This window comes from Erinaceus europaeus, chromosome 1 (assembly GCF_950295315.1).
Source record: "Erinaceus europaeus chromosome 1, mEriEur2.1, whole genome shotgun sequence".
Classification (NCBI taxonomy): Eukaryota; Metazoa; Chordata; class Mammalia; order Eulipotyphla; family Erinaceidae; genus Erinaceus; species Erinaceus europaeus.
Window position 1 is genome coordinate 60,326,587 of NC_080162.1, and position 14,259 is coordinate 60,340,845.

Consider the following 14,259-nt stretch of genomic DNA (forward strand, 5'->3'; position numbering starts at 1 on the left):
TGAAGGGAGGATGGACAACATACTCTATGCTACACCTGAGGAAGATGGGTCAATACTGGGGCAGCATGGAATGTTCCTACTCATGACCACAGAATGTGAGCTCAAATCTAGAAGGATGTAGAGGTCACACAGGCTCCTAAGCTAATTATGGGCCCCAGATCACATCAGATTGATGGGGTTTACAATAATATTTATACCCGTTTCCCATATTAGGGAGTTGCTCTCTTCCCTGATCCAGCTTTCTGGTCCTTTTCCCAGCCATGACATCATCTCCCCAGACAATAATTAGGATCCACCTAGCTCAGGCAAAAAAAAAAAAACAAAAAACCTAGTTTAGCTACAGGCCCTTTGAAATATAAGTAAAATATGCCTACTAGCTATCTACAAAATGGAGGACACCCCCCCCAACTCAACTCTACATTTGCACTGTTCCAGCTGTTAGGTCCATAATTGTTCAACAATTTGTTTGTCTTTGTATATTAACTCTCTTTTCAGCCACCAGGTTCCAGATGCTAGCAGGGTGCGACCAGACTTCCCTACTTCCCTGGACAGACAACCCTACCAATGTGTCCTGGAGCTCCACTTCCTCAGAGCCCTTCCCCACTGGGGAAAGAGAAAGACAGGCTGGGAGTATAGATCGACCTGTCAACGCCCATGTTCAGTGGGGAAGCAATTACAGAAGCCAGACCTTCAACCTTCTGCATCCCACAATGATCTTGGGTCTATACTCCCAGAGAGTTAAAGAATAGGAAAGCTATCAGTGGAGGTGATGGTATATGGAGGTCTGGTGGTGGGAACTGTGTGAAGCTGTACCCCTCTTTTTTTTTTTTGCTATTTTTTTATTTTATTTATTCCCTTTTGTTGCCCTTGTTGTTTTATTGTTGTAGTTATTATTGTTGTTGTCATCGTTGTTGGATAGGACAGAGAGAAATGGAGAGAGGAGGGGAAGACAGAGAGGAGGAGAGAAAGATAGACACCTGCAGACCTGCTTCACCGCCTGTGAAGTGACCCCCTGCAGGTGGGGAGCCGGGTTCGAACCGGGATCCTTATGCCGGTCCTTGTGCTTAGCGCCACCTGCGCTTAACCCGCTGCGCTACAGCCCGACTCCCGAAGCTGTACCCCTCTTATCCTATGGTTTTGTCAATGTTTCCTTTTTATAAACAAAAATTTAAATTAAAAAAAAACAGAAGAAAAAAACAATTTTTTTTAAATTAAAAAAAAGAATTGTGAAAGTAGGAAAAGTTTGACCTTCTTAAAGAGAGGTTGAGCTGATATGTATTTCTGCTGTCATATATATGAAAAGCTTAAGGAAAAGGACTATATATATATATATATATATATATATTCAAATAGCATTTCAAAACCTGGAATTAAGTGGAAGTTCAATAAAACAAATGTTCAATTTATTTTAAAGTAAGTATTCTAATTTGTGATACTTTGTATAATGGAATAACTTCTTTAACATATATATGTTATGTTGTGTGGGTATATATATGTGAGTTTATATAACCTATGTATTTGCTTTTAAGTGAATATATATAATATATAAGATATTGAAAGACTATGATAAAATTTGAAAGCTTTATAGGTCTTATACATTTTAATTTTTATTCCATATACCTCTCTAAAATAACATAGTACTAAAGAAATAATTTTGCATGTGACATTTGCTTAATGCCCTGCCCATAGTTTCTTAATGAACACAATGCATATTAATACACATTTTATGTAGATTTCTCGGAGTAGTAAATTAAAACATTTAAAAATATTCTCCAAGCAATGGAAGTATTCATCAACAGGAACTATATTTCTAAGATTAGAATGAGGAGTGGCAAGCAGGAAATTTTCAAAAGACTAGGCTATAACCTAAAGGAGCTACAATCAAAAAAACTTTTAAAAAACAAACATGAGGGGGCCGGGCGGTTAAACTCACATTGTGTGAAGCTCAAGGATCAGCTTAAGGATCCCAGGTCAAGCCCCTGCTCCCCACTGGCAACAGGGCCGCTTCACAGGTGGTGAAGCTGGTCTGCAGGTGTATATCTTTCTTTCCTCCTCTCTGTTTTCCCCTCCTCTCTTGATTTCTCTCTGTTCTATCCAGTAACAACTACAGAAATAACAATAACAATAACAACAAGGGCAACAAAATGGAAAAAAATGAACTCCAGGAGCAGTGGATTCGTAGTGTAGGCACCAAGCCCCAGCAATAACCCTGGAGGCAAAAAATAAAAATAAAAACTAATGTGAAGAAACACACAAATGTGTCTAAAAAGCAGAAGGAAGGGGGAGTCGGCGACAGCGCAGCAGGTTAAGTGCTCATGGCACAAACCACAGGACCTGAGTAAGGATCCTGGTTCCAGCCCCAGACTACCCATCTGCAAGGGAGTCGCTTCACAGGCAGTGAAGCAGGTCTGCAAGTGTCTTCTCTCCTCTCTCCATTTCTGTCTGTTCTATCCAACAACGATGCCATCAATAACAACAACAATAAAACAACAAAGGCAACAAAAGGGAAAATAAATATTTTTTAAAAAGCAGAAGGAAATCTATCCCAAAATTAAAAACATACTTCAGTGTTGTGTATAACATTCAAAATTTAATCTAGAAATCTATTTGTTGTTCTGATGTTGTTAATAAACATTTCTATGATGAAATCCAAACAATTATATCAAAATAGATATGCTTTATATCATTTTCATGACATACTTGTTTCTAATGACCTTCCTGCTCCCATATTCCTTATTTATGCTGCTAAGAGTCATAAAATTAGGTTGACAGAATAAGTCGCTTGGATAGCGCACTACTTTTGCCAAGTATACAACCAGGTTCAAGTCCAGCCTCTATTCATTCTCATTCTCATTCTCTCATTCTCTCTCTCTCTGAAAAAGTCAGCCCAGAAAAAGAGAATTGTAAAATATAAAAAAATTAATATCTTATTTATTTTAAGGAGTAAGAGGCACACTGAAAGAGAGAGAGAAAGTACATACATGGGATGAGAATGGGGGCAGGGAGGGAGGGAAAGACTGAGAGCTGTTCACTTCTGGCTTATGGTGATGATGCGCATTAAACCTGGGACCTCAGAGTCTCAGCCATGAGAGTCTTCTGTATAACCATTGTGCTGTCTCACCAGCCCAAAACCTAAAATTTTTTATATTAACTTGAAGAGAATAAAAATGAGAATAAGCCAAATTAACTGATTTTAGTGAACGGCATATTCACATACAGTAGTGTCCTTGTCATCAGCAATGCAAACCAAATATTAGCATATGAAAACATTTCAGCTTTGAGATGGCACATATAGGTGCATCTTTTCAGACAAGCCTCAATTTAATTGGATATATTCTTACATTATCATTTTTCAAATTGAAAACCACTACATAATATGCTTTTTCTGCCTATGTGCTGTATGCTTCATTCATCTTGTTCAGGCTCCTTTAAGTGATTTGTGTATTATGTAAGCTAATTCATGAAGGTCTGCACTAACTTACACACACCCAAAAAAAGGCAATGCAATATTCAAACCAGGTTTTAACAAAGCAGTTCATATCACCAAATCTTGATTATGTCTTGCTGAAGAAGTCCTCTGAAGCATTTTTAATATGGTTAGAGACTTGCTTGCTAACCTCAATAGCTATTAACAGTGTGCTCAAATCCCTGTGTGTTATTATACCAACAAACAAATTGCAGGGTAATTGCTGGCACTGTGTTTTGGTATTTCAACCATGATATTGATATTTATCTATCTTGGTTAAGGCTGCTATGGGAAACTGGTGAGCTGTTTTTACAAGGAGGGAATAAAAGACACCAGAAAAAGGGAGGAGAAGGAATAATATGCATCGTGTTCTATGTAATAGTTTAAATAAATATTACAGGGTAATCTGTTTCACATACTTTTATAAGTATTCATTAGTTGGTGACATTCTGATGATCAAAAGAATCTAGGGGAAGACCACAGATACCTGTGCTTTGGAGCAAGGAAGGAGAATTTGTCTAGCATTTATTCAAGTTTTTTATTTATTCAAGAATTTTCCCAGCTATTATGAACAATTCCTAAAGTGAAGCTTCAGTTTTATATGTCATTTAGAAACATACAATATTATCTGTGAAAAATTAATGAAAGAAAGAAACAAACTTTAATGTAATCAAATCTGGCTATTCCATTCTTATATACAAGAAATTCAGGGAATAGTGATTCAAGTTATACAACACCAAGGGAAAGTAAACACACAAATCTACGTTTCAAACAGCTGGCCCAGTATGCTTCAAAAAGAGTAAAAGGGTGTGGAAATAGGATTGTAAAAAATAAAATTCAATGTATACTGTATCTCTGGATACTAGTTTGTGAAAATAAAAAGTGGTACTTTGAGACAACTGATACATTCCAAATATAATGAGCCAAAGAATCTGTATTACTTTTGTTGTAATAATGACTGCTTTCTTTCTCACACAGATAGTAGATTTTTTAAAGCTTTAATTTTAAGTTATGGTTCATTAAAATTGCTTAAACTATGATAGTTATGAACAGCTCATTTCCTATAATAAAACATCAGTATCTTTTTCCCCCTTAGCCTTTGAGCTAAAATGTCTGTCCATGTAAGGGGCTCATGAGTCTACAGATTCTCTGGGATTTCATTCTCAATTCACAGATCTAGAAGAGAGGCCAGTATTATCAATTTTTTTTTTGCAGGATATCAGAGTCCTCCCCCCCCCAAAAAAAAGGTTAGCAGTCATTAAATTAGAATCTTAATGAGAAAAGCTTTTTATAATGTATCTGCAGTTCATACTTTAGCTAGTGCACTACTAGGCCTTTCAAACATATAATCAGAAATAAGAATGCGCACATGCTACACTAACTAGAGTAGGTACACACCATCCCTGTTAGCCTGGAATAAGACTATCATCACAGTTTGGATGATAAGTTACAAAATTACTCTTATACAAAGTCAAAAATAGTTAATTCCTAAAATTTTAAATACAGATACTTCAAATAGGTTGGTTTTCATAGTTGTTACTGCTTTTCTTCTGTTCATTTTATTATAATCACCAAAGCTATCTAATACACACACACACACAAACACGTAAGTCAAAGCTCATTTACCAATTATCCTGGATGTTCTAAGCAATAATTGACTTTGAATTTTGTTTTATACTTTAGCACTTATATTAAATTTAACTACCTGTGTTACCTTGCAACATTCATATGGTCTCACTAAAGAATTTTTCAGGTACAAATATCTACTAAATTACAGGTTATTTAAAGTAGCTGCTCAGGGAATTTGCAAGAAATTATCATTTTTCTTCACAGATAGTTTTCTCACATATAAGACAAGTACAATATATTTTTCTTTTATCAGTGATCCTTTCTAGTAAAAAATCTGATATGGCACAATTAGACAAGTTCTGACAATAGTATCACTTTTCCATGAAGACAAAAATCAAACACTGTAGTAATCACTTGGCAAATAAAAAGAATGTGGTGTTCAACTATTTTCACTTGCAACTGAGTTTTCCATGTTTGCTTCTGCTAATATATATATATATATATTAGCAGAAGCAATATATATATATAAATATATATATATTTATATATATACATATATATATATAAATTACAACTTGTGTTATGTAAACAGCCATTCCATTCTATTATGCAATACTACACCCACAGCTATCTTTTAGGTGACTGATAAGAAACAAACTGACTTCTATCTCGACGGCATCAATAACAACAGTAACTACAACAATAATAAAAAAAGGGCAACAAAAAGGAAATAAATAAATATTTTTAAAAATCTGAAAAAAAAAGGGAGTCGGCGGTATCGCAGCGGGTTATGTGCAAGTGGCGCAAAGCGCAAGGACTGGCTTAAGGATCCGGGTTCAAGCCCCTGGCTCTCCACTTGCAGGGGAGTCACTTCACAGGTGGTGAAGCAGTTCTGCAGGTGTCTATCTTTATCTCCCCCTCTCTGTCTTCCCCTTCTCTCTCCATTTCTCTCCTATCCAACAATGAGGATATCAATAACAACAACAATAACTACAACAACAATAAAACAAGGGCAACAAAAAGGAAATAAATAAATATTTTTTAAAAATCTAAAATAAAGAAACAAACTGACTTCTATCTATCTTATTTTATGGTAAATTTTCTCTTACATAAGTTAAGTACATATTTATAACAAATCATTATTTCTAAAGTTTCACTTGTTTAACTGTGGCTTGAATAATGCCATAAATAACCTGATATATGGTAAAGACAACAGAAGATGATTCTACAGGAAGAAATTAAAAATATAAATTACTGACTATAAAATGTATTGAATTTTTGTATCAAATGTCAACAAAGGTACAGATGGAGGGAGGGTGGTGGCACAGCGAATTAAGCCAACATGACACTGAAGTGCAAGGACCAGCATAACGATCCCTGTTCCAGCTCCTGGCTCCCCACCTATAGGGTGGTCACTTCACAAGCAGTGAAGCAGGTCTACAGGTGTCTATCTTTCTCTCTCCGTCTCTGTCATCCCCTCCTCTCTCGATTTCTCTCTGTCCTATCCAATAACAACTATAACAATAATGACAACAAAGATGGAAAATAATGGCCTCTAGGAGCAGTGGATTCATAGTGCAGGCACCAAGCCCCAGCAATAACCCTGGAGGCAAAAAAAAAAAATTACCTGTTAAATCCATGTAGTTGAGATGATATTACTGGATACCTAGATCTACATATAGACTTTATACTTCATTGTTTGGCAGCAATATAAAGTCTGAAAACATGTACATTTTGCTCTTGATATATCACTGACATACTTTATTAGCTTCAGATGTACAACACAGCCATGTGATATTTATATATAATAAAAATCATCACAATAATAAGTCCATCAACATTTGTCACCATATGTGGTTACAAAGTGGTCTTCTGATGAAAAAAAAATTGTGCCATTATGGTTGTCACTGCAGCTTAATGCTTGCACAACTCCTATGCTCGAAGCAGTTTATTTCTCCTTAGATAGATGTGAGAGAGAAAGGGACAGAGATGGAGAGAGAGAGGAAAGACACTGAAGCACCTTTCCACCATTTATAAACCCTACTCCCTACTGGCATTCCCATGTGGTAGCCTGGGACCTGAACCTGGATCTTTGTGCATAACAATGTGTGCACTCTACTTGATAAGCCACACATCCTCCCTGTGGTGATGGGAACTTCTTTTTCTTCTTTCTTTTACTTTTATTTCTTTCCACCAGGGTTCTTGCTGGGGCTTAGTTAATGTTTACATAATGACTCCGCTACTTTTGATGATCATTTTTCCCCTTCTCCACCTTGTTTTGATAGAAATAAAGACAGGCCAACAGACAGACAGACAGAGACCTGCAGCACTGCCCCCATGTCCACACACACAGTAACATATATAACATGTGGTGATTCACCACACAGCCCCATGATGTAAACTTTTAAGAAACATTTCAACTGACATTTTCAAGTGTGTACTACAGTATCACTAAATACAGTGATCATACTATATTTTGCATACCCATAAGTTATGTATTTTATAAATAGCGATAGTATTTTTTTAAGAGACAAATCTTAATTTTTTGTCACTGTATCTCTGCCCTTATTCCTCCAAAAGATTGTTAAAGAGTAGAGATTTATTGATCTTCTAACAGTTATGGAACACAAAAATAAATACATAAAAATAAACTTTTGACATTATTAAGCTGAACCTTCTCATTTTATATAAATGTAAGGTATAACTGAAAGATATTGAGTGAATCACCCAAGGGTCATAGTTGATAAAAGAGCCAGACCTGGAGAAGTTTTGTGCTACATACCATTTTCTTAAAGCTGAACTTTTGGGGAAGATATTTTATATAGACCAAAAATCGGAGGTGGCGGGGGAATGAAGTTGGAATAGAAAGTGAGAAGGAAAATTGTTGAATACTTATTAGTGTTCAAATAATTATGGAAATTTGGCACAAAAAAGAGCTTTAAGTAAGAGGTGGACAAGAATGAAAACAAGGATTAATGGGTTTTTCAATCCAACATGGCATTTTATAGACAACCAATTTTAATTCTAACATGTCACTGACAACATTTTAAGTACGAAAATCTAAAAAAGGTACCTCTAAGAATCATGATATCTAGTATGTGGATAATACTTTGAAATTGACACATGATAGTGTTAGTTATTTCATTAATTACCCAAGTTTTGCTCCCCTCTCCTCATCTCTCTTCTCATATTAAGAACAGCAACAATAGCATTTTACCAAGTATCATCTCTGTGAATGTATGAGCCCTAAACAGGACTCTTTCCTGAATTGTTTCTATGGTATTAAAGAATTAGTCTCTGCTTTCTGCGATAACTAGAAATATATCTACAGTAAATAATGATAATCCCTTGTAAACATTAAAACTTCCAAAGCCTGGCCTGTAAGTTTATGCTGGAATGAAAACAAGCAGCAACATGAAATATATGAACAATCAGGCAAAGACTGTTCAATACAGGGATCTCCCACATCCTAACTAGTCTGCCAAGAACAGGAGTTTTATTTGATCCAATCACAACTTAGTTACACAAGGCAAAAAAAAAAAAAAAAAAAATCTCTGATATAACCCAACTAGTGTTGCCCCATGGGAGGCTGTACTGATATCCATAAAATTTCTTTCATTTTTTGTTACTTTTGTGGCTTGGTACCTGCACAAAGAATCCACTGCTCACAGCAGCCTTTTTTATTTATTATTTTTCTCTTTTAGGAGACAGACAGGAAGAAATAGGGAAGGAGTTAGAGAAGGGAAAAAAAAAACCTGCTGCACTGCTCCACTGCTCATGAAGCCCCTCCCACCACCCCCCTGCAGGAATATAACTGAGCTAGAATTGGTTCTCACACATAGTAACATGTGTGCTTTACCAGGTGTGCCACCGGCCAGTCCCCACCTCCTCCCATAACTCTTTATGGCCTTTCCCATAGTATTTTCTTTTTAAAAAAATTATTATCTTTATTTAATTTATTGGACAGAGACAGCCAAAAATCAAGAGGGACGGAGGTGATTGAGAGGAAGAGAGACAGAGAGACACCTGCAACACAGCTTCACCACTCGTAAAGCTTTCCTCGTGAAGGTGAGGACCAAGGGCTTGAACCCTAGTCCTTGTACACTGTAAGGTCAGTGTTTAACCAGGTGTGCCTCATAGTATTTTCAAGCTTTCACTGTTTGTACATACCCTCCATCTTCAACCCAAATCCAGGACAGTGCCTAAACTTTTTTTTCAATTAGACCCTAGCTTCCTCATAATTTTTTTCATTCACTTATGTACTACAATTTTAGTAATCAAGTTTAGATCATTAGATCATTAATTTCCCAAATTCAAATCGAAACCTTCCTATGTTGAAGTTTTCTTCATCTAGTTACAGAATTCTTTCTTTATTCCTCTCTGATACTATATCTTCTTCTTCCAGCTAATCCTCAACTGACATAAAACTGGCACCTGATTTAGCCCTATTTTGCCCTCCCGAGTATGTTTTAATTATTGATGATTTTGACTTCTGAGTAAACAGCTTTTTAAAAACCCAATATTTAAGTTCTTAGACCTTCTCTCTGCCATAAAACTACCTTTATTTCTGTTTCTCTGTAATTTAATAACATTTAAATTTAATCCAACTCAGAATTTTGACTTGGGGCAGGGAAATAGCATATGCAAAAAGACTCATGCTTAAGAATCCCAGATCCTAGGTTCACTCCCTACAGGCACCAACATAATCCAATACTGAGCAGTACTATACTCTGAAAACAAAAAAAAAAAAAAAAAAAGAAAGAAAGAAAAAGAAAGGAGAGAAAGAATAAAAAAACACTACTTAAATACTTCCAGCACACTAGTCACCTATATGTATATTTCATAATTGGTTTTGTTACATGCAGTTTTAGGTTATCTCCTCTTGAGTCTACCTTTCCTTGTATGACTTAAAAGGAAATGGGACTTGTGGGGGGGGGGGCTCTGGAGGTAGCCCAGTGGGTTAAGTGCACATGGCACAAAGCTCAGGGACTGGCTGAAGGATCCCAGTTGGAGTCCCAGGCCCCCCACCTGCAGGGGAGTCGCCTCACAGGTGGTGAAGCGGGTCTGCAGTTGTCTATCTCTCTCTCTCCCTCCTCTCTCCATTTCTCTCTGTCCTATCCAACAACAATGACATCAACAATAATAATAACCACAATGGTAAAACAACCAGGGTAACAAAAGGGAAAAAATGGCTTCCAGGAGCAATGGATTCGTGGTGCAGGCACGGAGCCCCAGCAATAACCCTGGAGGCAAAAAAAAAAAAAAAAATGGAAATGGCACAAGTCTTTGGGAAAGTGACAGACCCAGGTCATATTAAAATGCAAATTATTTGTAAATCAGTAAGTCCAAAATATATTTTTAGTATGTAGTATATATTAAAAGAATTAGGAAGTGGGCTAGGGAAATAGCATAAATGTTATATAAAAAGACTTCCATTCCTGAGGTTCTCATGTCCCAGGCTCAGTCAACGTGTGCACACTACCATAAGCCAGAGCTGAGCAGTGCTTTGGTGAAAAAGAAAAGTCAAATAAAATGAGTAAGAAAATGTATTAGGTGACAGAAAATGAGAAAAAATTCCTGAGAAACCGAAGTCCTGCTAAGTATTTTAAATTATTAGAAAAGACTAAAATAGTTGACTGGTAAGAAAATAAGAGAGATGGGTGGCAAAATAATTCCTCTGAATATCGTGCTGCTTTGCAATGTGCATGATCCAGTTCGAGTCTAGACACCAATACTTCAAAGGAAGATTTGGTGCTGTAGTCCCTAGCATTCTGTCCATGCCTCTCTGCCTTCTCTGCCTCTGTCTTTAAAAATAGAAGAAAGGGAGCATTGAAAAATAGGACTTCTTAAAAACTGTATTATAAAACTGAAAAAAAAAAAAACTGAAGGACTATTCATTAAAAATAGCAGATTTGTAGGATGTCCTTTTTGTTATATCTTTCACAAAAAAAATAGCTTTAATACTTTCATTATCATTTACTGATTTTTTACCTACACTTCTTTTGTGGCCACTAAGATATACTCTATTATGTATTATGTCTTTTGCTTTAATATTTATAGTTTACAGCAAGTGAAAAAATAAGAATACGGGGGTTATAAAATAACTCACTCAATAAAACATACACTTTGCCATGCATGGAGACTCAGATTCAAGACCCAACATCACAGAGGAGAACCATGCACAACATCAAGAAGCTCCACAAACCGTGGAGTAGTGTTGTGGTATCTCTTTATTTCCCCCCCTGTATGTCTTTCCCCACCTGGAATTAAAAAGGAACAAAGATGTCTGTAAGGAATCATATAATTGTGAAGACAGAAAGTCCTGGAAACTTAAAAAAAAAAAAAAAAGGCAGAGTGGGAGAAAGAGTGGGAGAGTTGTCACTGTGTGTGTAATCAGAGAAAGCATAAAACTGAGAATCTAGGGACCTATAGTTCAGACTTAGTTCTTTATCAGTTATACAATGTATAAATATTAAACCAGAACATTATAAATGAAAGCTAGTTGCTCCATTTCTATTTTCTTTAAAGCCATTCACATACCACAAACAAGTTCTAGAATGAGACAGTCCTTCTAGATAAGTACAATCACTAATTACATATACTACTACAATTTTGACTTTGTACTCAAATCTTTAAAGAAATATACAAGTATAGACATACATTTTTAACACAATAACTCTCTAAGATAAGTGCTATTATTATACTCATTTTAATTTTTTAAAATTTTTTATTTATAAAAAGGAAACATTGACAAAACCATAGGATAAGAGGGGTACAGCTTTGCACAATTCCCACCACCAGACCTCCATATACCATCCCCTCCCCTGGTAGCTTTCCTATTCTTTAACCCTCTGGGAGTATAGACCCAAGATCATTGTGGGATGCAGAAGGTTGAAGGTCTGGCTTCTGTAATTGCTTCCCCGCTGAATATGGGCATTGACAGGTCAATCCATACTCCCAGCCTGTCTTTCACTTTCCCTAGTGGAGAAGGACTCTGGGGAAGTGGAGCTCCAAGTCACATTGGTGGGGTTGTCTGTCCAGGGAAGTCTGGTCGCACCCTGCTAGCATCTGGAACCTGGTGGCTGAAAAGAGAGTTAATATACAAAGACAAACAAATTGTTGAACAATTATGGACCCAAAGGCTGGAATAGTGCAGATGAAGAGTTGGGGGGGGGGGGGGTCCTCCATTTTGTAGATAGCTAGTAGGCATATTTTACTTATATTTCAAAGGGCCTGTAGTTGAACTAGTAGTTTTTTTGTTTTGTTTTGTTTTTTGCCTGAGCCTGAAATCTGATATGCAGGTGAATTCTAATTATTGTCTGGGGAGATGATGTCATGGCTGGGAAAAGAACCAGAAAGCTAGATGAGGGAAGAGAGCAGCTCCCTAATATGGAAAAGGGGTATAAATATTACTGTAAACCGCATCAATTTGATATGATCTGGGGCCCATAATTAGCTTAGGAGCCTGTGTGACCTCTATATCCCTCTAGATCTGAGCTCACATTCTGTGGTCATGAGTAGGAACATTCCATGCTGCCCCAGTATCGACCCATCTTCCTCAGGTGTAGCATAGAATATGTTGTCCATCTTCCCTTCAGAGGATGGAGCATTCTCTACCATTGTTGATCCAGGTTGAAAGCAAGGTCCTATGGAGGCCCACAAAGGGTTCTATTTTGTTGTTCCTGTGAGAAATGACCAGTAACAATGGAAAGAGGGATTTATTTGAGTTCTAGGCCCATCAAGTGTGTTTGGGAGACTTAGGACTCCCCAATTAGGGCCCCATATGTTGGAATGGCCTGATAGTGACTAAAGAGTCATCGTTACAGTATGCCAGTCTCTTGCCCTTATTCACATTTCGCAGTCCTTGCTTTGCTGAAGTTAGCTTTATATTATCCTCATTTTAAAAACACAAATGTGAGAAGTTAAGTAATTTGTGTAAAGTGATACATAACAAAGTGAATGAAGGAATGAAGAATTTATGAAAAAGTGAGACTCAAATTAAGAAAGACAATGCAGGCACCATTCTGGAATGAGGTTGAACATGGAGGGTATTTACACAAAAAAGTCAGAGCATAATGAAAGAAACCATCAAGAACTATAGAAATTAATGCAACAGATAAGAAACAGTACTGTGTATTGACTTTTAACACTTATTCCGAGTTAATTTTAAATCCAAGCAGCTTGGGACCAGAAACTATGTCACATTGTTTCTCTAAGAGACACTAGTTATCCAAAACCCCTCTGAGAAAGGGTGATGTTATAATATGACAAAAGTTCTTTGTAATAAGAAATTTCTACAATGCCAATTCTGGTAGTCCATACACACCACCCATTGTGGCACAAATAGATTTAACTAGAATTCTTTTGTCACGTATATCCACATGAACATACATATATTTATCTACACAAAATACATGCAAATGAGTATCTAACTTCTCCATGCACCTACATAACATCAGTAATTTTTAAGTTGTTCCATCACATTATTGTATTTTACGGCATTTCTACTAATTTGAATATCTCTAGTCTGTATTTTTCATTTAAGATCTGATGAAAGTACATGGAATAAATTGGGACATGGGTAAATAAAATGACCAACTATCTTTCATGCACTAGAGATTGGCAAGAACAAAGCATACTTGGCCTCAACCATTTTTAGAGTTTCATGAATTAATGAACATCAATCTGTTTCCAACTCATTTACACAACTCATTGGAATGTTATTCTGTAACAACTGATTGATTCACAAGTTCTCCCCGCCTCCCTTGCAATTCCTTGTAAACAAAGAACAGAGAAGCTCCTGCTTCTCCACATATCCCATACACAATTCAACTATTTAGAAAAGTATGTGATTCCATGGTATGCTGTACCTAATTTTAATGCTGTATCATATACCATATGAAACTACGTATATCCCTATCAGAAAAGAAACTCCTAAGAATTCAGTTCATTTGGGGGTTCCAAATATGGAACACAAAGAAGATACTCAACAAACATTTTGTGAATGGTATATATACAAATATATAGTACTGATTTTTTTTGCAGTTCTTTTTGTATAGGGCTGTATTTACAATTCCTGGTACATTGGGGTGAAGTGTATAATCTATGGAAAAATACCTCCCAAAGAACTGAACCAGTTATATTATAAATCACTGACCCCAAAAGAAATATTAATTTGAATTTTAACAGTGGGCTTAAATCATTAATACATTTCTAATAGTGAC

At 36.3% G+C, this 14,259-nt stretch overlaps 1 protein-coding gene across 3 annotated transcripts in view; it reads right to left on the bottom strand.

Moving 5' to 3' along the window:
• Positions 1 to 14,259, bottom strand: part of LOC132536984 (ADP-ribose glycohydrolase MACROD2-like) — a 495,870-nt gene that overhangs the window by 272,084 nt on the left and 209,527 nt on the right. Inside the window, exon 4 of one of the 3 annotated variants that reach the window (XM_060186456.1) lies at positions 11,907 to 12,117. The exons of the other annotated variants lie outside the window; for them this stretch is intronic. Within the exon in view, the coding sequence (XP_060042439.1) occupies positions 12,014 to 12,117 (104 nt within the window). The 3' untranslated portion in view covers positions 11,907 to 12,013. Of the gene's footprint in view, positions 1 to 11,906; positions 12,118 to 14,259 lie in introns of those variants that run through there. 3 annotated transcript variants of the gene reach the window in all.